General features: G+C 61.6%; 1 protein-coding gene across 3 annotated transcripts in view; it reads left to right on the top strand.

Annotated features, from left to right (window-relative positions):
- The window catches only part of HDAC7 (histone deacetylase 7), a 71,081-nt gene that overhangs the window by 12,254 nt on the left and 34,608 nt on the right, over nucleotides 1–24,219 (top strand). The window contains exon 1 of one of the 3 annotated variants that reach the window (XM_059871826.1): nucleotides 6,959–7,066. The exons of 1 other annotated variant lie outside the window; for it this stretch is intronic. Coding sequence is in view for 1 of the 2 variants with exons in the window: in XM_059871824.1 (XP_059727807.1) it covers nucleotides 15,072–15,087 (16 nt within the window). In the remaining variant the exon portion in view is untranslated. Of the gene's footprint in view, nucleotides 1–6,958; nucleotides 7,067–14,673; nucleotides 15,088–24,219 lie in introns of those variants that run through there. One more of the 3 variants, XM_059871824.1, reaches the window with a different exon arrangement.

The following is a 24,219-nucleotide window of genomic DNA, read 5'->3' on the forward strand; positions in this document are numbered from 1 at the left end:
AGCTGCTTCTAGGCCGAGAAAACACCTCCAGGGCTGTTCTCAACAGCTGGGAGCAGCAGCAGATGGGAACCTGATGGTGGCCAGCAATTAGTGCAAATTAGGGTCAATCACAGCCTTTGGAGGAGCAGAGGAGATGCAGCCAAATCTCTCCTCGTTTGTCCCCCTTTCCTTCTGTTTCAAAGTGCAGGAGGGGCAGCAGGGACCTGGGGGGCTCTGGAGGTGGCCCCGGAGGTTGTGTCACACCTGGGGGGTGACATCTCTGCTGCCAGCCTGCCCAGCAGCTCAGAGCAGTGCCCAGAGCGTGCCAGACACTTTTGTTCCCTCTCCTGGTGTTTAGAAAAACAGAGTTTTGCCGGTTATTCTTCCCTGCTCTGGCTGCAAACCCTCTGGGCTTTTAACAAAGGGAAATAAACAATTCCCAGTGACATTTGCAACGCTTCTACAGCCCTTCTCGGTGAAACTGTTTGGTCTGAGCTTCTCCAAAGAAAAAGGTCGGGAAGAGGAGGGAGTGGTCCATGTGCAGGTGCCATGGACTTCCCTGGATTTGCCATGTGGGAGCTGCTTTTAGGTTATATTAAAAAGGCACAAATCTATAAAAACCCGGTAAAAGCCCTGTCCAGCCTGGCCTTGGGATCCAGGGGCAGCCCCAGCTTCCCTGGGCAGCCCTCAGCACCTCACAGGGAGGAATTTCTCCCTAGTAACCCATCTAAATCTTCTCCCCGTCCTGTCACTCCCTGCCCTCGGGAAAAGCCTCCCCAAGTCGGGCTGTGCCTTGCTGAGGGGGCAGAGAGGAGCCCACCCGGTTCTTCTGTGCCTGCGAACCCCCCCGGGGATGCCTTGAGGGGGATTTGGTACCCCGTTATCAGGGAAACCTTAACTAAAGGCTCCCTAAAGGCCGCCGAGTCCCGGCCGGGGCCGGGAGGGGGCGCGGGGCCAGCCGGGCTCGGCGCAGAAACTTTGAGTCACTCGCGGGGTGTTTTGGAGCGAAATTCGGAGCCGCCGCGGCCCCTTCCCGGCCCATTGTTGTGGTTTGACAATCACATTTTCCTGTTTTTAAAGCAAATGTTTTTCTCTCCCCCGGCGACGTAACCGAAGCCCCGCGAGCGCAGCGGGGGAAGGTGAGCGGGGGCTCCGGGCATGGAGAGACCCCCGGGGGGCTCCGGGCATGGAGAGACCCCCGGGGGCTCCGGGCATGGAGAGACCCTGGGGGGCTCCGGGCATGGAGAGAGCCCGGGGGGCTCCGGGCATGGAGAGACCCCCGGGGGGCTCCGGGCATGGAGAGAGCTCGGGGGGCTCCGGGCATGGAGAGACCCTCGGGGGCTCCGGGCATGGAGAGACCCCCGGGGGGCTCCGGGCATGGAGAGACCCCCGGGGGGCTCCGGGCATGGAGAGACCCCCGGGGGGCTCCGGGCATGGAGAGACCCCCGGGGGGCTCCGGGCATGGAGAGAGCTCGGGGGGCTCCGGGCATGGAGAGACCCCCGGGGGGCTCCGGGCATGGAGAGACCCCCGGGGGGCTCCGGGCTTTGAGAGACCCTGGGGGGCTCCGGGCATGGAGAGACCCCCGGGGGGCTCCGGGCATGGAGAGACCCCCGGGGGGCTCGGGGCATGGAGAGACCCCCGGGGGTCTCCGGGCCCTGAGGGACCCCGGGGGGCTCCGGGCATGGAGAGACCCCGGGGGGCTCCGGGCATGGAGAGACCCCCGGGGGGCTCCGGGCATGGAGAGACCGCGGGGGGCTCCGGGCATGGAGAGACCCCCGGGGGGCTCCGGGCATGGAGAGACCCCCGGGGGGCTCCGGGCATGGAGAGACCCCCGGGGGGCTCCGGCCATGGAGAGACCCCCGGGGGCTCCGGGCATGGAGAGACCCCCGGGGGGCTCCGGGCATGGAGAGAGCCCTGGGGGGCTCCGGGCATGGAGAGACCCCCGGGGGGCTCCGGGCATGGAGAGAGCTCCGGGGGCTCCAGACCCGGAGAGAGCCCGGGGGGCTCCGGGCATGGAGAGAGCTCGGGGGGCTCCGGGCATGGAGAGAGCTCGGGGGGCTCCGGGCATGGAGAGACCCCGGGGGGCTCCGGGCATGGAGAGAGCTCGGGGGGCTCCAGACCCGGAGAGAGCCCGGGGGGCTCCGGGCCCTGAGGGACCCTGGGGGGCTCCGGGCCCTGAGGGACCCTGGGGGGCTCCTGACCCGGGATGAGCCCCCCACCCCCCGGCATTGCCCCTTCCCTCCAATCTCCGTTGTCTTTGTGCAACGGTGGCAGCAGGAGGGTGAAGGAGGCAGAAGTGTGCTTATTTTTATTTTTTACTCTTTTTTTTGAAGTCGACGGTTCCTCTTTGCAGCGCTGTGGTTTCACGCCCTGCTGTGGCAGCAGGGCATGGGGGTATTTTTGTAGGTCTTATTCAAGGAGTGTCTATTTAAAACAAAGTTTTGGGTTGCTGAGCACATGTTACCCCTCAGCTCAAGGCAGAGGACAGGGCTCATGGGGAATTGGGGTGGCTGGTGGCAGCCCCCAGAGCCACTTGGGCTGTCTGAGGGTGCTGGAGGTCTCCAAGTCCCCGCGGAGGGTGGACCCACCATGGCATGGGTGGAGGTGGGCCAAGACAAGGAGAAAACCCATTTATAATTCAAGTTCCCGTATGCAGAGTGTCTGCACACTCCCAGATTTGCATTGAAATAGGAATAATTTAACTTTTACTGAATGAAAGTCGTGAAGTTCTAATGCTGGGTGCTGGCTCTGTAGCCGTGCCCGGTGTTTCCAGGCAAGATGCAGCTGGGGCTAAAAGCCACCAGGAGTGGGCTAATGCTTGCCCAGCGTGGCCAGAACCTGCTCAATGCTGCTTTAGCCCCATTTCCTTCTCTCAGAGCCGTGCTGAGTCGCTGGGATGTGACACAAACCCTTCAGTGCTCAGGACCTGAGTGTCTCCTCCCGTGTGTTGCCCAACACAGGGTGTGAGCTGTTCCTCTCCTTTCGTACATCAGCAAAAAAAAAAAAGGCACCAAGCTCTCCTGTGCCCCAGTCAGCAACTCGCCCACCTGCCTGCCAGGCCAGCCCATCCCTCTGCTGAGCCTGGCAGCATCAGCAGCTTGGCTCCAAGCATCCCAAACTCTGTCCCTAGCAGGGAATAAAAGGGAGGGGAAAAGGAGAAAGCCAGTGCTGGGAAGGTGGAGCTTGGGAGGAGCGTGTTAATCCCTGCCTGGGCACCAGGTGGGCTCTCAGCTCAGGTTTAGTGAAGTCTTTTGGCAGGGGGATGCCAGGCAGTGCCACGCAGGGCTCTCAGTGCCTCCAGTTCAGCATCCAGGTGTTCTCCTGGTCACCTCTGCCCACTGTGGAGATCCCAGGCAGCTCCCTGTTCCCAGGGCTCCAGGTGGGTCAGCCCCATCACCTCCCTGATCCCAGGGCTCCAGGTGGGTCAGCCCCATCAGCTCCCTGATCCCAGGGCTCCAGGTGGGTCAGCCCCATCACCTCCCTGATCCCAGGGCTCCAGGTGGGTCAGCCCCATCAGCTCCCTGTTCCCAGGGGTCCAGGTGGGTCAGCCCCATCAGCTCCCTGTTCCCAGGGCTCCAGGTGGGTCAGCCCCATCAGCTCCCTGTTCCCAGGGGTCCAGGTGGGTCAGCCCCACCAGCTCCCTGATCCCAGGTGGGCCAGCCCCGTGCCAGGAGCTCTCTGGCTGCAGCCCAAACTTCCCAGCTCCATAAACCTGGGCGGGCCGGCCATGCTGTGCTCCCGTCTGACCAAAACCGAGTCCCTCCTCACCTGCTGCTGCCACCACCTCGTGGCCTCTTCTGCTCCTGATGCTCTCGTTTGCAGAGGGAAGGGGAAGCCTGGGAAGGGGAGTGAGGCAGATCAGAGCTGAGGGGTGCCCAAGGGTCCCTGAGAGGCTCCTGGAGGGGGGATGAGTGTTGGCAGAGCTGCTGAGCACAGGGCTGCCTGTGCCCCCCAGCCTGGGTCATCCCCTGGCACGTCCTTGTGCCTCCTGCCCCTTGGGAGGCCCGGCCAGCCCTGCAGACATCACCAGCCTCGTCCTTCCTTGCCTTTTCCAGCTCTCTGCCTCGCTGCATGGCTCGGGAGCAGAGCAAAGCAGAGAAAAGTCTCAGGTGGGAAACCACCACCCTTTCCCACCCATTTCCCTCTCCTGGCAGCCCGAGACCTTCTCCTGAGCCTCGTCCACCCCTTCCATCAGGGCTGAGCTCTGGGGGTGCTGTGGGAGCCCCCTGCTCGCCCTGGGCTGGCTCTGGGAGCCCGGACGAGCCCGGGCAGCCTGGAGCGCCTTTGTCTGCTCCGCCGACGGTCGGAGGGTTGCACAACGTGTGGGGGTGAAGCACATCCATCTCCACGGATCAAAATAACCCCTTTCTTTCTTTCTCTCTTTCTTTCCCAAGCGGCCGCGGGTTCTGCAATCTCGCCTGCCTGGCGCAGCAGAGCCCCGCCCGGCCGGCCGCGGGAGGAGGGACTCCCGAAAGGGAAGCGGTGCCTCCTTTTCCAGGCTAAAAATACCAGCTGTGCTTCCAAAATAATCTCGGTTCGATGATCTCCACTGCCCCCCAGGGCTGCTGAAATTCCCCAGCAATTCAGCCTGAGCTCCTCACCCCATGGAGGAAGGTCTCGGTGGGATCTGTTTGCTCTTGGAGGCAGGTTTGGCTCTTGGTGTTCACAGAATTTTTGAGTGGGATTTGAATGGGATTGATGGGAGAAGCCAGGCTGCTGCTCCTTCTACTGCTTCTATTTCAAAATGGGATTGGGAAAAATTCACAGATTTGGAAGTTGAATACAGGGACCAGGAAAACTCTGGTTTTCCAACCCATCCCAAATCAATCTGTTAATTTGTAGGGGAAAACCACAGGTTTCCCCCGGGATGTGCTGGGGTATATTCCCATGGGTTGTGGTGTGGTTTTTGGGGCACCCTGTGCAGAGACAGAGGTTGGACTCAATGATCCGTGTCTCCCTTCCCACTAGGCTGTTCCACGGCTCCTTTCCATGGAATGATCTGCAGGAATTCTGGGGCTGGCTGAGCCCAGCTTGTCCTTCCTGATGAGTTTGAGCCTTTGGAGTGATGAATTTAGGGGAATTCAGGGCACTGGACAGCAGAAAGTGCTCGGTGGGGAGGACGAATCCCCTTCTCCAGCTGCTGTTCAGGGAATGGTCCCCACCACTCTCACCTCTGGCTGGCTCCACTCAGTAATATGCAAATTTATGCAGAGCGGGGCCCACTGGGACTTAGTTGTGAAGTTATTGACGGCTCTCAGAATGAGCTGTTAGTCACAAAAACCTTGTCAGGGCAATTTGGGTGTTGCTGAGGCTCTGCAGGGACCAGGGCTGAGGCTTCTGTTCTGGTGCTATTTTCCAAATCAGAGAGGCATTAAGGGTAACCCCAGTAGTTCTGAATTATTAAAAAAGCTGCTGTCACTGCTCTGGACTGACCTGCCAGGTGCTGTTTGGGGGCTGTGCCTCTCCTCACGTGAGGTTTCACTGTGGATCAATGAGGCTTTGGAAATGAAAGGGAAGGAAAGGCTGGTCTTGAAGAGAACAGACACCAATTAAAGTGAAAGAGAAAGCCCTAGAGGTGGGTGAGATGCACCCTGAAACCTCCCAGCTTCAGCAGGTGCCGAAAATAACCCCTCTGTAAGCAGGGTTACGAATGTGCTGGCCCGTGAGCTCGATGTGTAACTTCCCAGAGCTGTTTTGGTATCACCAAAGCGAGCAAAATAACTCAGCAAAAGCACATCCCTGCCCACCCGTGTTTCGGTGCTGTCTCACTGCACCCACTGACCCCAGAGACTCCGGGCTGCAGCTGAGCAGGGCAGGGCTCTGCTCTGCGTCTGAAATGATTTCTTCCTTGGAAAAGAGAAGTGTTATTCCGCGGTTGGAGAATCCCCCCGCGCTTTGGAGTTCCTGGAAAAGCAGCTGTTCCCTCGCTGAGGAGCTGCTCCCCCGCGGCAGCGAGGGAACCTCGGGGTCTCGCTGGGCTTTTGGGCAGGACTTGAAGCCCGTGAGCACAGACACCTCCCTCCTGCGCTCTGAACTCGGTTCCGTTTCTTTCTTTGTGCTGCTCGGCTCCCCTGGTCGCTGTGTGGGGATGTTCCTGCCTGTCCTGCGCTCAGCTCAGCTCAGCTCATCCCGCGGGATGTTCCCGCCTGTCCTGCGCTCAGCTCAGCTCATCCCGCGGGATGTTCCCGCCTGTCCTGCGCTCAGCTCAGCTCAGCTCATCCCGCGGGATGTTCCCGCCTGTCCTGCGCTCAGCTCAGCTCAGCTCATCCCGCGGGATGTTCCCGCCTGTCCTGCGCTCAGCTCAGCTCATCCCGCGGGATGTTCCCGCTTGTCCTGTGCTCAGCTCAGCTCAGCTCATCCCGCGGGATGTTCCCGCCTGTCCTGTGCTCAGCTCAGCTCAGCTCATCCCGCGGGATGTTCCCGCCTGTCCTGCGCTCAGCTCAGCTCATCCCGCGGGATGTTCCCGCCTGTCCTGTGCTCAGCTCAGCTCATCCCGCGGGATGCTCCCTCTCTCCTGCCCCCGGCTCACCCCCGCTCGCCCCGGTGCGTTGGGAACTGCCCCGTCCCGGTCCCCCGGTTGATGCAGGAGCCCGGGCAGGGAGCGGGACACCTGGAACGGGCAGGTGCCAGGTGGAAGCGCTCGGCTCCAACTCGGTGCCCGGAGCTCTGTCCACGCTCGGCCGTTCTGCCGCCCCTCTCCCAACACTTTGGTGGCTCCGCCGTCACCCGGGGTAGCTCGGGCTCAAGTTTGGCATCCGGCGACCAGCGCTCGGCCCCGGTTCCCGCTGCCCGCATCTCTCCAGCCGCTGGAAGTCGCCGCTCCCGGTCCCTCGTGCCGCGGAGCTGTGACCCGGAACGCACCGCCCGCCCCCGGCCCGTCCGGTCCCGGCCCGTCCCGGGGGCGGAGCGGCACCGCCCGCAGCTCCCGCCGGGGCCGCCCCGCTCCGCCCGCCCGGTTCCGGAGCGGCGGCGCAGGTGGAGCCGAAGCCCGCGGAGTCCCCGCGCGGCCCGGCCGGGGCCGCCCCCGCCCCGCGCCCCTGCCCGAGGACGCTCCGGCATCGCCTCGGCCGCTGCCGCCAGCACAAGGTAGGCACCGGGACACCGGGGCAGCGGCCAGGGACAGTCGCGGGTCTGTCACCCCCGGGGGTTTTGGGGTCCCCGTCCGCTCTCCGCGTCCCGGCTCGGCTCCGTTCCCCGCAGGAGGGTGCAGCCCCCGCTCCGAGCGGCTCCGCTCGCCCCCTCCCCAGGTGTTGCAGCCCCTGCTCCCGCAGCCCCCGGGGCTGGCAGGCTCCTGGGAGCGGGGTGGGCTGGTCGGGGAGCGCCCATCCCGGGGGTGTCCGGCCCCGGCAGTGTCTGCCCGGGATCTGCAGCTCCAGCCGGGGCTCGCTGGGGTGGCGGTGAGCCCGTACCGAGGGACAGCTGCTGGCAGGGCTGTCACAGGGACCGGAGGCGCTGTGCCGGTGCCGGGGGAAGCACCGGGGGATGGCGGCTCGCAGAGCAGCTGATGCAGCCCGTGTCCCGTGGAATGCGTGCGTGTGGCTGCGGGGCTCGGCCAGGACCGGCTGCCAGGGCTGAGGGAGGGAGCTCGGGCTCACGAGGCCCGCGGACCGCGGCTGCCTTGGAGAGCAAGTGCTCAGATGTGGCGAGGCAGAGCCTGTGGTTTGCTGGAATGTTTTTGTGCTGATCCGGTTGCCTTTCCCTTCGGAAGGGCCGGCGGCGCGCGCAGGGAGTGCGAGGGCAGGGGAGCAGCAGCACTGCCGGGCTTGCCCTTGGTGCATTTGCTGCAAGGGCGCTTCTCTCTCTCCAATTACCTTGTGGGACAAGGATGTGCGCTGGGACAAGAGCTGTGGATGCCCCAAATACCCCGGATCAGCCTGCCAGAGCCACGAGCCAGTGCAGCCCACAGATCTGTGCGCCGTCCGAGGTTTGCCCCGTGCTGGCAATCCCTGGGCTCCCAGAAAGCAGCTGCCCACACCTTTTTCCACGGTAAAGGTGTTATCTGTGCTCTGGAGGCTTTGCTGAGGAATGGGATGTTGGGAGGCTCCTGCGGAGGAGGTGTGGGATGTGCTGGACACGGCTGGGCCGGGAGAGATGAGGTGTCACTCGCGGCAGAGGGAGGGAAGCGAGTGGCCGCAGGGTTTGGATTCTGCCGTGGTGCTCTCAGACAGGATGAGCTGTGAGTGGTCCTGCCCCGGGTTTGTTCCAGCAGACAGGGCCCCGGGAGGATGGGGAGTCTGGGCCTCGCTCCGAGGGTCCGGATGCAGTGCCTCTGAGCAGATGTTTGCAGAGGGTTCCAGCCTGAAATCTCAGCCTTTCTCAGGGGATCGCCAGCGCTTCCTGCTTTGCAGCGAGGGTCGGAGGATTTCAGCACTTCCTACTCTCTGCCTGATGTGAGCAGGAAGTGGGCGCATGAAAATGGCAGCAGAGGCTCTGGCAGTGGGGCTGGAAGCTCAGCAGGGAGCGTGTGGGGTGGTTACACCTGTGCTGAGCAGGGTCCTGAACCCTTCAGGTGTGTCCTTTGGGAAGGGCCAGGTCCCCGTGTCAGGGCTGGTCCCAGAGTGAGTCCCATCCTGCAGCTCAGGGATGGAGCTGAGCGTGGACGGGCACACGGAGCGTGTCTTTTCCTGCAGTTATTACATGGCTTCATTGGGAACCTCCCCGGGGCAGGGAGAGGCTTTGGCTGGGTGCTGGCTGCCGTGCTGGGCGGCTCTGAGCTGGCAGGGGCGTTTCAGTGCGACACCGAGCTCCCTGTGGAGCAGCAAAGGGAGAAACTCCACATCCTCCTGTGGCTGGGGGCCTGAGTGGAGAGATGGGGAATTCGGGTGGCTGGAGCACCAGCGGCTGCCCTGGCTCCTGTGTTCACACTTGGCTGGATGGGGGTTGGAGTCAAGACCCAGCTTCCGTCAGGGGCTGGAGGCTGGTGGCTCAGAGTCATCTGAGGCTCTGGGGATGTGAGTGGCCACATAATGGCTTTGGGACACTTGATGCCAAAAAGTTCCCCCACCGTGGGACACCGGGATAGGAACAATTCTGGGGAAGCTGAGAGGCAGTGCTGCAAAACTCTGAACCATTTAGAAACTGTTGAAAGAAAAATGAGGTTTGAAAATGTCAGTTGTAAGGAGACCTTGTGTGTTTGGAGTCTGTGGCTCGGATTTTCAGGCTTTTTCCTGTTCCAGAAGTGGGACACAATGGCATACGTGCTTTTTCAGTGAGTCTGGGAAATCCTGCAATCATGGATTTAACAGCTGGGACCTTGAGGAGGGGAAAAAACAAACAAGTGTGTTGGCAAGGCTCCGAAAGGAGGCAGCTCCTTCTGCCCCGCTGCCCGACTCCAGCAGGGGAGGTGGCGAATCTCCTCTTCCATCTCTGGTTCAAACATCAGACCTGGGTTGTTCTGATCTGATTTATTACCTTTTGATCTCCATCCAGCCCCGTCGCTGCTCTCCGGGACAGCGCAGGAGGGAGGTGAGTCAGTCCTGGAGCTGGAGCTGCCGTGTCTGTCTCATCCCCTTGCTATGCTCCCCGAGGGCAGGAATGCATCCTCCGGGTTCGGGCTCTGCCGGCTCCCCATTAACAGCTTCTCTGCTGACTCGGGTGTCCCTGCCGAGGCGGGGAGGGGACACGGGGCCACAGCAGCGTGTGCTGCCCGCCCCGAGCCCCTGGGAGCTCCTGCCCGGCACGGCCGGTGCCCTCTGCGGCTCTGAGGCCCTGAGAGCACCTCGGGGAGCCCTGCTGGCAGCAGCCCCGCGAGGTTCTCCTGCCTCTGTTGGTGCCCTCACACACGGCTTTGCTTCTGGTCACCCACTCCCCCCTCCTTGGGCCGGCTGCTCTGCTCCAGGTGCCCTTCCCGAAGGGCAGGGCAGGGCCAGGGTTTGTTGGGGACAGTTGTGTCACTCGGGGAAGGTCTGAGTTGGCACATTTGCTGTTTGATGTGATGGAGCCGTGAAGCTTCCGAGGGGGTGCCCAGAGTTCAGGGTGTGCAGGGCTGGTAAGCGTGCACTCTTCAGCACAAAAACCCGGGTCTTGTTAAGCCGAGCCAAGGGAATTTAGGAGAGCAGCTCTGGCCTGCAGACTGCAGGCGAGGGATTTGTTTTCTTTCTGTGTCCTGGAGAGCTCTGTCTTCCCCTGAAGCTGCCTTCCTTCCCGATATAGCAGCAGCTGCTAACTCTGAATGAATGTGCCGGATTCCGGCAGCCCGAGCGGGCCGGGCCGCGTGCCTCAGGGCTTGGGCAGAGCCAGGAGGCCCGGGTGGCACTGTCCCATTCTGGGGCCTTGGGTGGCACTGTCCCAGCCTCAGGGCTTGGGCAGAGCCAGGAGGCCTGGGTGGCACTGTCCCAGCCTTGGGCCTGGGTGGCACTGTCCCAGCCTTGGGCCTGGGTGGCACTGTCCCAGCCTTGGGCCCGGGTGGCACTGTCCCAGCCTCAGGGCTTGGGCAGAGCCAGGAGGCCTGGGTGGCACTGTCCCACCTTCAGGCCTGGGTGGCACTGTCCCAGCCTTGGGCCCGGGTGGCACTGTCCCATTCTCAGGCCTGGGTGGCACTGTCCCAGCCTTGGGCCTGGGTGGCACTGTCCCATTCTCAGGCCTGGGTAGCACTGTCCCAGCCTTGGGCCTGGGTGGCACTGTCCCACCTTCAGGCCTGAGTGGCACTGTCCCATTCTCGGGCCTGGGTGGCACTGTCCCAGCCTTGGGCCCGGGTGGCACTGTCCCATTCTCAGGCCCGGGTGGCACTGTCCCATTCTCGGGCCTGGGTGGCACTGTCCCACCTTCAGGCCCGGGTGGCACTGTCCCATTCTCGGGCCCGGGTGGCACTGTCCCAGCCTTGGGCCTGGGTGGCACTGTCCCATCCTCGGGCCTGGGTGGCACTGTCCCATTCTCGGGCCTGGGTGGCACTGTCCCACCTTCAGGCCTGGGTGGCACTGTCCCAGCCTCGGGCCCGGGTGGCACTGTCCCAGCCTCCTGTCAGTCTATAAATAGCAAGCAGAGCCCAAGTGCCCGTTGGAGTGAGGTTGGAGCTTTCCCAGACTCACCGTGGAGGTGGCTCAGCGTCGCTGAGGTGGCAGAGCTGGGAGTGCCACACGTCCCTGTCCCTGTGACCGTCACTGTCACTGTCTCTGCCACCTTCCCTGTCACTGTCCCTGTCACCGTGTGCCTGTCACCATGCTGGTGCCTCTTGGGCAACACCCAAGGATGCTGAGGAAAGAGCCTTGAGTCAGCGCCACGCTGTCACCCAGAGAGGCCTCCAGCAGGGAGGGGACATCCTAAGGGTGGGTCTCCATGGAGGTCCCGACCCCACAGAGGGGCTGGAGTGGGGCAGTGGCCTCACATCTGACCCCTGCACACATCCAGCCCACCTCTGGGCTTGTTTGTGATCCCTGCACACATGCAGCCCACCTCTGGGCTTGTTTGTGATCCCTGCACACATCCAGCCCACCTTTGGGCTTGTTTGTGACCCCTGCACACATCCAGCCCACCTTTGGGCTTGTTTGTGACCCCTGCACACATCCAGCCCACCTTTGGGCTTGTTTGTGATCCCTGCACACATCCAGCCCACCTTTGGGTTTGTTTATGACCCCTGCACACATCCAGCCCACCTTTGGGTTTGTTTATGACCCCTGCACACATCCAGCCCACCTTTGTTGGTTTCCTCTACCTAAAACGTCAGTCTCAAGGCCAGCTGTGGTGTATGGCTGCTGGAAGGAGAATGAGGATGGTGTTTGTGGGGTTTTCCCGGGGTGTGTGGGGTTTGCCCTGCCCCTCAGCACAGTGACAAACCACCCTGACACCCGGACCATCGGGTTTTGTCCCGCGGGCTGTTGGTATCCAGGAGCAGGAACGGTGCCAGCGGGAGAACTGGCTCTTCCCCAGGGCTGCCTTGCAGAGCTGGATCAAAACACGGCTCACACCAGGGCAAAACAAACCCTGCTGAGCTGGGCACGCTCTGCCCCGAAGGCAGGGAGCAGGAGGACAGAGGGGCAGGAGCTGGGGGAAGAGCTGGGAACTGGAGGTGGCTCCTGCTGCTCACCAGGACAGCCTCGTTTCTCCTCTCAGAGAGAATTTTTACATGCGTGGGGTGAACCTGTCAGTGGTGCTGGTCCAGAGCATCCTCCCAGGGTTCCCCTGGGTCCTCCCCTGTTTCCCTGGGTCATGTGCTGCTGTGAATGAAAGCAGCGTGTCCCAGGAGCCTCTGGAGCATCCTGCAGCCCTGGAAGTGCCCTGGAGCTCAGCTCCAGAGAGGTGGAAGGCAGGCAGTTCCCCTGGGAGGAGCAGCTCCCTGGTGCTGCAGGAAGGAGTCGGGATGTGGTGCTGGGATCAGCTCTCTGGGGATGTTCTTGAGCCTTCAGGGATGGAGGATCTCTCGTGGGAGGAGGATCTCTTACAGAAGGAGATCTCCCCTGGAAGGAGGATCTCTTAGAGAAGGATCTCTTACAGAAGGAGATCTCCCCTGGAAGGAGGATCTCTTACAGAAGGAGATCTCCCCTGGAAGGAGGATCTCTTGCAGGAGGATCTCTTACAGAAGAGGGATCTCTTACAGGAGGAGGATCTCCCCTGGAAGGAGGATCTCTTACAGAAGGAGGATCTCTTACGGAGGGAGGGGAAAGCTGCAGATGCTGAGGCTGCTTTTTCATAAGCTGCTGTTGCGTAAGGGGAGCCCTGGGCAGCACAGAAAATGTGGAGAACTTCCTCGCAATGCTGGAGACAAAGCCAGGGCTGCTCTCTCAGTTTCTTTCCTCCTTTATGCTTTCCTGGACTTCAAGGCTTATGTAAATTCCCCAGGTTTGCCCAGGGCTCGATGCACTGACGATAACTTTCATTCGTAGCCTGGGGGTGCAACTTCCACATGAAAATTGTCTCTTCTGCCCCTGCCTTGGCCTCTTTGCCCATCCAGCTGCCTTCAGCAGTCCTGGGGAGGCTGCTGGGAGCAGCTCAGGGTTATCCTCAGTGGCTGCAGGGTGGGAATATTCACAGCAGAGCTGGCTCCGAGGTGGGCCCTGTCCCTTCTCCCATGTCCCCTGCCTTGCTCCCCCCCGGGTTTTGCCGTGTCCTTCCTGTCACCTGTGTGTCACCCTGGTCTGTCTGTCCTGCTCTGGGCCTGGCACTGGCTCCTTCTGTCCCGTGATGGAGGCACCACAGAGCTCCTGGCTGGGGGAGCCTGTGCCGAGCTCAGCACCATCCCTGCCTCGGCCCTCTCCTTCTCCCAGGACTGCACCCACCCCTCTCTGCAGTGCTGCAGGTGGCAGGGAGGGTCCCCATGCCAAGGGACAGTCCCTGCCATGGCTGGCTTTGTCTGGGCCCTGTCACCTGCTGGCACGGGGACAGCAGTGCTGGCATCATGGAACTGCACGTTCAGCAGGTCTGTGGCTCGTGGTGGTTATTCAGCCTTTGGAAGCTGGGTTTAACTGGAGGGCCTTGGTTGGCTGTCGCTGTCTGGCTGAGGGATGGAATCAGAGGGGACCTGCTCCCCCTCCTGCCCTGGCTGAGTTTTGGAGGGTGTTTTTAGAACAGACTGTTTGGGGAATTCAGTTATTCCATAGAATCACGGGGTGATTTAGGATGGGAGGTGCCTTAAAGCTCATCCAGGGCCACCCCTGCCATGGGCAGGGACATCTTCCCCTGTCCCAGGCTGCTCCAAGCCCTGTCCAGCCTGGCTTGGACACTTCCAGGGATCCAGGGGCAGCCCCAGCCTCTCTGGGCACCCTGTGCCGCAGCCTGCCCACCCTCCCAGGGAGGAATTTCTTCCTAATTAGCACTGTAGGCTCTGTCAGTCTGGCTGGTGACTTACTGCTGACCAAAAACTCAGGAGAAATCACATTTCTGGGGTGTGAGTGTGCTGGCAGAGCACTGTGGCATCACGAGGGGTGGACGTGCTGTGAACTGGCAGGGACTGGTTTCAGGTGCTGAGTTTGATCTGCACAAACTGCAGCTTGTGTCTTTGTTCTCCCGGTATCTAAGGGTCCAGAGATCTCCCAGAATTGCCATTCAAACTTCCCTGCATTCATCTTGATGCTGGTTGTTAACCAGGACCAGATCTTTCCACCCCACATCTGGTGGCTGGGTGCAATCCCAGCCCTGCCTTCCAGGGTGAGCTGAGCCAGGAGCTGGAGGGGCTGCTTGGGCAGAGCTGAGCTTTGGGGTTTGGGTTGGTTTGGGCTTTGGGGTTTGGGCTTTGGGGGTGCTCTGGGTGCCTCAGTCCTGTCGGCTCCCTTTGAGGCTCCTTTGGCCACAGCAGCATCTCTGCAATTCTGCTCCACGGAGGTGCCTGGGCAGGCTGAACCTGTGGCAGCAGGCTCGGCTCGACGTGGGCTCGGGGTGGTTTGTGCTGGGGTTTGGGCTCATCCCAGTGCGGGGAAGCCGTGGCCACACTGGGCTGCAGCTCTGCACTTCCCTCTGGGCTCAGCCCTGGGGATGCTCGGGGGGCTCTGGGGCTGGGGACCCCCCAAAGGGGTCCCGGTGCTGCCCCTTGGGGGCACAGGGGTGGCCTGGGGGCTGTCACAGCGGTGGCCTCGCCCCAGGGGCGCTCCCAGCAGCCCTACCTGCTGCCACCCGGGTCTGTCTCGGTGAGGTGAGAGTTGTTGTGCAGAGTTTCCTCTTTTATATCCTCTTATGTCACGCAGCCCCGGCGGCTGAGCGCGCCCGAAATAGCTGCCAATCCCGGGAGGTTTCACTTCAAGGTCTCTATTCTTGGCTCGCCGGCGTTACTCAGTCATGAGCTCAGGGAGCGCGGCGTGAGGACCAGCAGCCCGTGCCATGCAGGGCTCCTGCCCCCGGCCCAGGGTGGCTCCGAGGGGACACTGTGGGCGCAGCCCGGCTCGGCGGCCGCGCGGCTGCGGGCTCTGAGGGACCCCGGCTGGCCGGGGATGCACTGAGCGCTGCTGGAGCCCCTCTGGGACGGGATGAGTCAGTTCTGAGAGGCTGCTCCGCCGCCCCGGCTGCGTCTGACCCAGCTCGGCACGGCTCAGATGCTCTCCCTGCTGCTGAGGATGGCTGGGCGGCGGGCATGAAGCAGAAGTGAACGTGGGATGCGGAGCCGCGGCTTCCCGGGAGCGGAACTCGCTGCAGGTTCTCAGGGTTGGAGCTCTGCACCACGCTGGTGATGTTCAGCCCGTCCTGTAAGTGCCTCTCCGGTCCCTGGGCGTTTGTTCCTTCCCTGCACGGCTGTGAGCCCTGGCAGGGCTGGGGGAAGGTGTGCAGGGAGCATCCCTCAGGATGCTCAGGGACAGGGAACAGCGCCGGGTTCGCTCCTGGGCCTGGCGTGGAGCTGCTGCCAGTGTCCAGTGGGCACAGCCACCAGCAGGGCTGGCTCAGGGCACCGAGGGTAGGTGGGCCACCAGCGGGGCCAGCTCAGGGCACTGATGGGCACAGCCACCAGCGGGGCCAGCTCAGGGCACTGGGTGTTGATGTCCCAGCTCGGGTTGCTCTGCAGCCTTGGAGCCACAGCATCGTTCCCAGCTGCAGCAGCAGGCACAGGACAGGCTCCTCTGTCAGCTGCATTTTCTGGCTCCTCTGCCAGCTGCATTTTCTGGCTGTTTCAGAGTGAGCTCACGAGTTGCCCACCAGCTCTGCTCAGATCTGGTGCAGGCACTGCCTGGGGAGATGCAGGGGTTGTGCTTCCACAGGACTTTGGCTGGTTTTGAGGGTGCTTCTTGGGAGGACCCTCATTTTCCAGACTTCCTTTCAATTCCTTTTACACTTTCAAGCTCTCCTGCCCGACTCCAGCCCTGCTGCGTTAGGTGCATTTCCACCCCAGGCTGGGTCATGCCCATCTTGGGGCACAGCCAGCATCCTGCCCCGGGGGGATTTATGGCACGGGGAAGGAAAAAGCCCTTCCTGGGTGGGAGAGGTGCTCTGGTGGCTCTGGCTGAGCTGGGAGGTGCCTGGGGCTCGGTACGTGGGGTTGCTGGGGAGGGACTGTTGTGTTCCAGCTCGCATCCTGCCTGCGCGGCGGGGAGCGGTCACGTGCGCGAGGCCTTTGTCCTGCGCCTCGCTGCTTTTTTTAACATTTATTTTTAGGTGCTCTCTGGCTTCCTCTTCCTCCTGCGCCGCGCTGCACTCCCTCTTTCTAACTCCCTCTTCTAGGATTGCTTTTTTGAGCAGTCAGTTCCTCCTTAAACCCATTTTTGCAGGCCTTTGTCTGCGCTTGGGAGCCGGCCCAGTTTGGCGTTAGCAGCTGCTGGCTCCTCGGGGTAAGCAAGAGCAAATAAAGGTTTCACTGAATGAATCATTTGAGCCTTATCTGTCCTTCCCAGTCGGGACAGCTGTGCAGCTCCTGCTGCAGTGCCTGGAGGGCACCGAGCCTCCTCAGAAAGCTCCTGCTGCCCCTTCGTGGGCTTGTGCTGCTGGTCCCAGGGCTGCCCCAGCCATCCCTCCCGTCCCCGAGCTCCATCCCACGCTTGGTTGTGAAGCTCCACTCTGGAGTGGCTCCTTTTCCAGGAGGACTCGCTTCACCTGGCTGCTCCAACCTCACGGATGCTTTGGGTGGTTTGGCCGCTGGGTGAAAACGCAGAAGTGTCGTGGTGGGATCCTCACCCTGGTGGGATCCTCACCCTGGTGGGATCCTGGTTGTGGTGGGATCCTCATCCTGGTGGGATCCTGGTTGTGTTGGGAGCCACATCCTGGTGGGATCCTCACCCTGGTGGGATCCTGGTTGTGGTGGGATCCTGGTCGTGGTGGGAGCCTCACCCTGGTGGGATCCTGATTGTGGTGGGAGCCACATCCTGGTGGGATCCTGGTTGTGGTGGGATCCTCATCCTGGTGGGATCCTCATCCTGGTGGGATCCTGGTTGTGGTGGGAGCCACATCCTGGTGGGATCCTGGTTGTGGTGGGATCCTCATCCTGGTGGGATCCTGATTGTGGTGGGATCTTCATCGTGGGATCCTCGTCCTGGTGGGATCCTGGTTGTGGTGGGATCCCATGTCATGGTGGGATCTTCATTGTGGGATCCTCATCCTGGTGGGATCCTGGTTGTGGTGGGATCCACGTCATGGTGGGATCTTCATTGTGGGATCCTCATCCTGGTGGGATCCTGGTTGTGGTGGGATCCACGTCATGGTGGGATCTTCATTGTGGGATCCTCATCCTGGTGGGATCCTGGTTGTGGTGGGATCCCATGTCACGGTGGGATCTTCATTGTGGGATCCTCATCCTGGTGGGACCCTCGTGGGGGATGAGCTTTGAGGGCAGACAGGGTGTGTGGCGATGAGCTCGTGGCATCCCTGGGCTGTGGGACACAGTGTGGCACTCAGTGGTGTGGCTTTGCTGGTTTCAGAGGCAGGATTTGCAGATAAGTGGCCGTAGTTTAATTACAAATAACAAACGTTTAATAACAAACGTGGGAGGAGGGAGGGGACAAAGGCAGATAAAGCCTTGGGCTCGTGCCTGGGAAGTTTGGATCTGACACCAAGGTGAGGAGTTGACCAGAGCTTGTTGGACCCTGGGCACAGAGGGTTCCTGAGGGATACCCTGGCAGCCAGCAGGGGCCTGGATCCGTCACCCCTTCCCCTCCACTGGCAGCTCCCAGTGCCCCACACCGAGCTGAGCAAACAGAGCCTGCCCAGCCCCACCGGGCTGGGCTGGAACCTGCTTTTCTCCTGTGGCAGAGCAGCTCTCTGCTTTTTACCACGAGTGCCCCCAGCCAGGCTTGGCTCCTCTGCCCTTCAGTCGTGTTTTAGCCATTAGGTGGACGGGGCAAAAGCCCTGCTGGCTTTGTCCAGGCAGCGTTTGTGGAGCTGTGGGGCTGGGCTGTGTTGTGACGCCTCCTCTCCTGCAGTGGATCCATCCCTGGCTGCGCAGGGATGCTGAATCCCCCCTTCCCCACCAGCTGCAGGCTCTATGGAGTGAGCAGGAATAATTCACCTGGATTAAACCACCAGTCTCCCCTCTCCTTCCGAGGCTCTGCCGCCGTAAACAGCCGCGGGCTGGGGAAGGTGAGCGGAGGCAGCGCGGCCCTGCCAAGGCCTCGTGTCCACAAATGACTAAATCCTGCCTGAAAAGTCAAAGTATGAAAACATTATTTTTTGGGTTTGGCTGAGCCTCGTGGATTGCTGGGATCGAGCCACCTTGGCTGCCTCTGGACGCTGCCTGCGGCTCTGCCCACCTTGCAGCCGGCGAGGAGGGTGGAGGGAGGCTGGAGAGGGCATGGGGGGTCTGCTGGGGATTTGGGGGGGCCAGTTGTCACCTGAGGGCTGGGCCAGGCGCCTCGCTGGGCCCCGAGGTGGGTCTGTCACCCTGGGCTTTGAGCACAAGCAGGGCTGGAGCTGCCTCTCTGCATCCCTGCTCCCAAATTGCTTCTCCTTCCTGTGCTCGCATCTCCGACTGCCCGGGCTGGGGAATTTCCTGATGCTGGCAATGGATAACGATGGATAACACTGCTGTGGGGCTTTGGGGCTCTGGATAACGCTGCTGTGGGGCTCTGGGTAACGCTGCTGTGGGGCTGTCTGCCATGCATGGATAACGCTGCAGTGGGGCTGTCTGCCATCCATGGATGGCACTGCTGTGGGGCTGTCTCCCATGCATGGATGGCACTGCTGTGGGGCTGTCTGCCATCCATGGATGGCACTGCTGTGGGGCTGTCTGCCATCCATGGATGGCACTGCTGTGGGGCTGTCTGCCATCCATGGATGGCACTGCTGTGGGGCTGTCTGCCATCCATGGATGGCACTGCTGTGGGGCTGTCTGCCATGCATGGATGGCACTGCTGTGGGGCTGTCTCCCATCCATGGATGGCACTGCTGTGGGGCTGTCTCCCATCCATGGATGACACTGCTGTGGGGCTGTCTGCCATCCATGGATGGCACTGCTGTGGGGCTGTCTCCCATGCATGGATGGCACTGCTGTGGGGCTGTCTGCCATCCATGGATGGCACTGCTGTGGGGCTGTCTGCCATCCATGGATGGCACTGCTGTGGGGCTGTCTGCCATGCATGGATGGCACTGCTGTGGGGCTGTCTGCCATCCATGGATGGCACTGCTGTGGGGCTGTCTCCCATGCATGGATGGCACTGCTGTGGGGCTGTCTGCCATCCATGGATGGCACTGCTGTGGGGCTGTCTCCCATCCATGGATGGCACTGCTGTGGGGCTGTCTGCCATGCATGGATGGCACTGCTGTGGGGCTGTCTGCCATCCATGGATGGCACTGCTGTGGGGCTGTCTGCCATCCATGGATGGCACTGCTGTGGGGCTGTCTGCCATCCATGGATGGCACTGCTGTGGGGCTGTCTCCCATCCATGGATGGCACTGCTGTGGGGCTGTCTGCCATGCATGGATGGCACTGCTGTGGGGCTGTCTCCCATGCATGGATGGCACTGCTGTGGGGCTGTCTGCCATCCATGGATGGCACTGCTGTGGGGCTGTCTCCCATCCATGGATGGCACTGCTGTGGGGCTGTCTGCCATCCATGGATGGCACTGCTGTGGGGCTGTCTGCCATCCATGGATGGCACTGCTGTGGGGCTGTCTCCCATCCATGGATGGCACTGCTGTGGGGCTGTCTCCCATCCATGGATGGCGCTGCTGTGGGGCTGTCTGCCATCCATGGATGGCACTGCTGTGGGGCTGTCTGCCATCCATGGATGGCACTGCTGTGGGGCTGTCTCCCATCCATGGATGGCACTGCTGTGGGGCTGTCTCCCATCCATGGATGGCACTGCTGTGGGGCTGTCTCCCATCGCAGCCTCCTGGGGCAAGCCGAGCTCGTTCCCAGCTCTTTGGGCTCTCACAGCTCTCACCCACTGGCAGGGGCAGTGCCTGGCTGGATCCAGAGGTGGTTTGTGGGCGGATGCCTGGTTTAGGATCCCTGATCTGGGATGCCTGCACTGACCCTGCCCTGTTCCCAGGTACCCGGGGCCGCTGGCACAGGGCTGGCAGCCGCCAGCCCCCGGTGCAGAGCCAGGCCCGGCGGTGAGACGCTGGTATGCGAGATGTAAACTCAATCCCAAAGTTTAGATTACAGCCCTGTGAAAAACATCAGCTCCCCTAAATGGAGCCCAGATGGTGGCGGAAGCCTCGAAGCCGAGGGCCAGGAATTGCAGGAACCGTGTGAGCAAAGGGCCGGGGGCCATGGGGGAGGAGAGGAAGGGAGCTGGGTTATGGCAGGGAGGGTCAGCTGGTTCCTCAGGGCTGGGGTTAAGGCAGGGAAGGTCAGCTCCTAAACCAGGCTGGTTCCTCAGAGCTGGGGTTACAGCATCCAGGGTCAGCTCCTAAACCAGGCTGGTTCCTCAGAGCTGGGGTTACAGCATCCAGGGTCAGCTCCTAAACCAGGCTGGTTACTCAGAGCTGGGGTTATGGCATGGAGGGTCAGCTCCTAAACCAGGCTGGTTCCTCAGAGCTGGGGTTAAGGCATGGAGGGTCAGCTCCTAAACCAGGCTGGTTCCTCAGGGCTGGGGTTAAGGCAGGGAAGGTCAGCTCCTAAACCAGGCTGGTTCCTCAAAGCTGGGGTTAAGGCATGGAGGGTCAGCTCCTAAACCAGGCTAGTTCCTCAGAGCTGGGGTTATGTAGGGACACAGGGCACCTGCAGGGACATGGGGTACCTTAGGGACACCGAGCTCCTGTAGGGACACAGGGCACCTGGGACACCTCCAAAATTCCTGCAGGACTGAACCTCTGCTGAGTCTGTGCTTTTGGGTGGTGCCAAAAAGCATCATGTGGGAGTGAGGAAATGGGACATGGGGTGGGAGTGAGGACTGGTGACTTTGATGCTCTTAGTGCAGTGTCAGCAGTGCACTCCCCACCTCAGAAAGGCTGAAAAAGCTGCAGAAAGGAGGCCCTGCCTGGCGGGGAGAGGCGATGGTGAAGCCCAGGCTGGTTGGTTGGGCTGAGCACACTCGAGGCCTCGGCTCCTCTGGCAGCTGGAGCAGAGCAGGACGTGCTGGAGGCAGGGGCTGAGCTGAGGTTTGTGCGTTGGCCCCGTCCCTCCTGCGTGAACCATCCCGGTGACGCCACATCTGATCAGGGCTGTGTCAAATCACAGCTCAGGGAGTCCCTGGAGCAGCATCTGCAGCTGGCTCTGGCCCTGGCCAGGGCTCCACGAGGCTCGGTTGCCGTTCCTGCGGGTTCCTGGCCGCCTCCCTGTTTGTGCTGCGAGGTGTGGATCTCTATCAGTGCCGATGACGAAGCCCTGAGAGGGAGCAGGGAGCTGGGAGGGTTTGGATTGTTTTTGCCTTGGTGGGACCTTGCTGTCAGAGCTGGATTCTCGGTGTCTGCCTGCTTTAGCCACGGCAGCGTGCCTGGGTGGAGGTTCTGTCCCAGCTGGGGCTGGGCTGGGTCGGCCCAGGGGAGCGGGGATGGGGCTGGGCTGGGGGAGCTGGGTCTGCCACGGGGGGACAGCGCAGCCCAGCCAGCCCAGCCCCTCGCAGACGTGTCTGGGACGCGGTGCCAGGAGAGCCCAGAGGGTGCAGGGTGTGCCTGGGAGGGGCGCAGGGTGTAGGACGGGGTGCTGGCACATCTGGAGGTGGGACAGAGAGACTTGCAGAAGGATTTGTGGGCTCAGCCCCGTTGGAGCTGGGGCGTGTGCTGGATCTGCACGAATCCCTGTGTCCTCCCTGCTCCTCCTGGATCTCCTGGCTTGCAGGGGGAGCTGGAGCAGATCCTTGCCGAGCCCCGCCACATTCCCTCTGTCCACGTGGCTTCTGTGGTCATCCCCTTGCAGCAGCTCTTGCACATTCCTGACCCTGGGAATGAGGGATGGGGCTTGGCTGGAGCTCTCCACTGACCAGCCAGCCTGACCCCACAGCCCAGCTCAGGGCAGAGCTTCACATCCCTGTGCTGGGATCCTTTTGGATCCCATGGAGCTCCCATGGGAACACCCCGAAGGAAGATCTCTGGGATGAGCAAAGCTCCCAAAGTGACACCTCACCACGAAACCTGGTGGTTTTTGTTTTGTCAGATTGTCCAGATTAACGGCAGGAACACTCTGACTGACGTTGACTTCATGGCAGGGGGGAGGAATCCCACCCCAAAGGTCTGGCTGGGAATTGTGGCTTTCGTGCAGGACAAAAAGAGCTCCGTGAGGCGAAGGCTGAGCAGGGAGTTGGGTTTGGGGCTGGCTCGGTGGATTTGAGCCTGGATGGGGCAGGGGGGGCTCCGGGGAGGGTTTGTGCAGCCTGTGCTGCTCCTGGCTCGGGCTCCAGCTCTGGCAGGGCTGGGCTGAGAGGAGCAGCCAAACAGCTGGGAGAGAGAGGAGGTGCAGCCCCGGGAGCCAGGCTGTGGGAGCTGATGGCTCTGGGAAGATTCAAATGTGTTTTATCTCGCTGCAGTCGTGGCCTGCACGGGGGCCTGCGAGGCAGGGCCCCTCCAAGGCAGGATCCACCTGGGCACTGCCCGTGTCTGCAGCGGGCACAGGCTCTGGAGGAGCAGCCACAGCCCCTCCAGAGCCCCCTCTTCGGTGTCAGCCCCCAAAATCCCCAAAACCCACCAGGGCTGGGAGAGGGATGACGATGGAGGAGGGGTGGAGGGGGATTCCCTGGATGGAAACCATTCCTGTGCTTCCCTACTTCCCACCCCTCCACAGCAACACCTCTCCCCCAGCAGGGGTTTCAGCAACACTCAGCCCTCTCTCTGCCCATCCCTCTTTGCTGCCAACCTCTGCAGCATTCCAACCCTCAGAGCCGAGCTTGGGCTCCCCGTTTTCCCTCCAGCAGCCCCTTCCACATCCCACACAGGTTTTTTGTTGGGTTGCAGGAGCCCTGGCAGTGGGATGGCAAGCAGAGCTCCCTGCCAGGCTCTGAGGCTGGATAGACCAGCTTTTCTCCTTCCCTTATCACCACCCTGGGCTTTGGTGCACGGCTGCCCACCACGAAAGGGCTCTCCAGTTCTTGGCAGCAAGGGGACAATCGGAATTGTTAAGGTGGGAAAAGACCTCCAAAATCATCAGGTTCAGCCTCTGAAGGGTTGGAATGGCTGCAGAGGTTGGCAGCAAACAGGGGTGGGCAGAGAAAGGGCTGAGTGATGCTGAAACCCCTGCTGGGGGAGAGGTGTTGCTGTGGAGGGGTGGGAGATAGGGAAGGACAGGAATGGTTTCCATCCAGGGAACCCCCCTCCACCCCTCCTCCATCTCCCAGCCCTGGTGGGCTTTCCAGATCTTGGGGGAAGAGTTTGGGTCTGGTTTTGCAGAGGGGCTGAGAGGAGCCCTGGGGTGCTCAAAACCAGCTAGGTTTTAAGAGGAGATTACAGAGCAAACTGAAATTGTTTTCTTGCCTCCTCTTCCGTGGTGTGCCTTAAATCTTCTTGAGAAGGTTTTTAATTGGAGCACGCCACACTAAAAGAATAATCCCAGGTGTGAGTGGAGCCTGTCCCAGTTTAGCTGGAAATGTTCAGCAAACTGGTGAAGTTTTGCCAAATTCTCAAGGGGCATTTGGAAAATGCTCCCGGGGATGCCCAGGGTGGGATTGTTGGGCTGTCTGCACAGGGCCAGGGGTTGGACTGGATGATCCTTGCGGGTCCCTTCCCACTCAGAATATTCTGTGATTGTGTGATTCTATGAAAACATTTGTTCCTGAAATTGGAGTCATTCCTGGGATTGCAACACCCAGGCTGTGTTTCCAATTAATCTGCTGAAGTCGTCATGTATTTCCAAGTGCATTGGCTCAGCCGAGAGAAATCTGGCACTGGCTGGGGGCTGCAGTGCCAGCTGGGATGTGCACGGAATGGGATGAGGGAATGGCCCCCGGGGCTGGCCCGGGGCACCTGGCTGGGATCACCGGGGGGCTCTGCCGGAGGGGGTGAGGGCAGAGCAGGCTCCTCCTGGGGATGGAGCTGCCTGGAGTCGCTGTGGAGTCACGGCCGGGTTTTCCTTCTGTTTCTGGGTGTGTTTTGTTGAGGGGAGGAGGGGAGGGGGTGCAGTGAGCTCTGCTCGGAGCGTTCCCTGCCCCCATCCTGGGGGGTCCCTCGGTGAGGATGGGGGGAGATGTTTGGGGGGCTGGAGTGACCTCTGCACCCCAGCTCCTCCCCGGCTGCCGGGGCTGCTGCTGCACCTTTGGTTTGGGAGGGGAGCGGTCCCGGCGTGCTGCAGGGCAGTTTTGGGGTCGGTGCTGGGGTTTGGAGCCGGCTTGGTTTGGGGTCCGGGGTCCTTCTGCTGCACCCCCACATCAGAGCCGTGCCCAGAGCGCGGCTGCAGGGACAGACACCCCCCGGCCCTGGATTTCCCCTCCTTGCAGCAGCTGGATGCGACCCTGCCGCATTCCTCTCCTCTCCCCGGGGATTTGCTGAGGAACAAGCTTGGATCTGGAGCCGGGTCCCAGCTGGGTG

The sequence above is a fragment of the Haemorhous mexicanus genome, chromosome 33 (genome assembly GCF_027477595.1).
Source record: "Haemorhous mexicanus isolate bHaeMex1 chromosome 33, bHaeMex1.pri, whole genome shotgun sequence".
Classification (NCBI taxonomy): Eukaryota; Metazoa; Chordata; class Aves; order Passeriformes; family Fringillidae; genus Haemorhous; species Haemorhous mexicanus.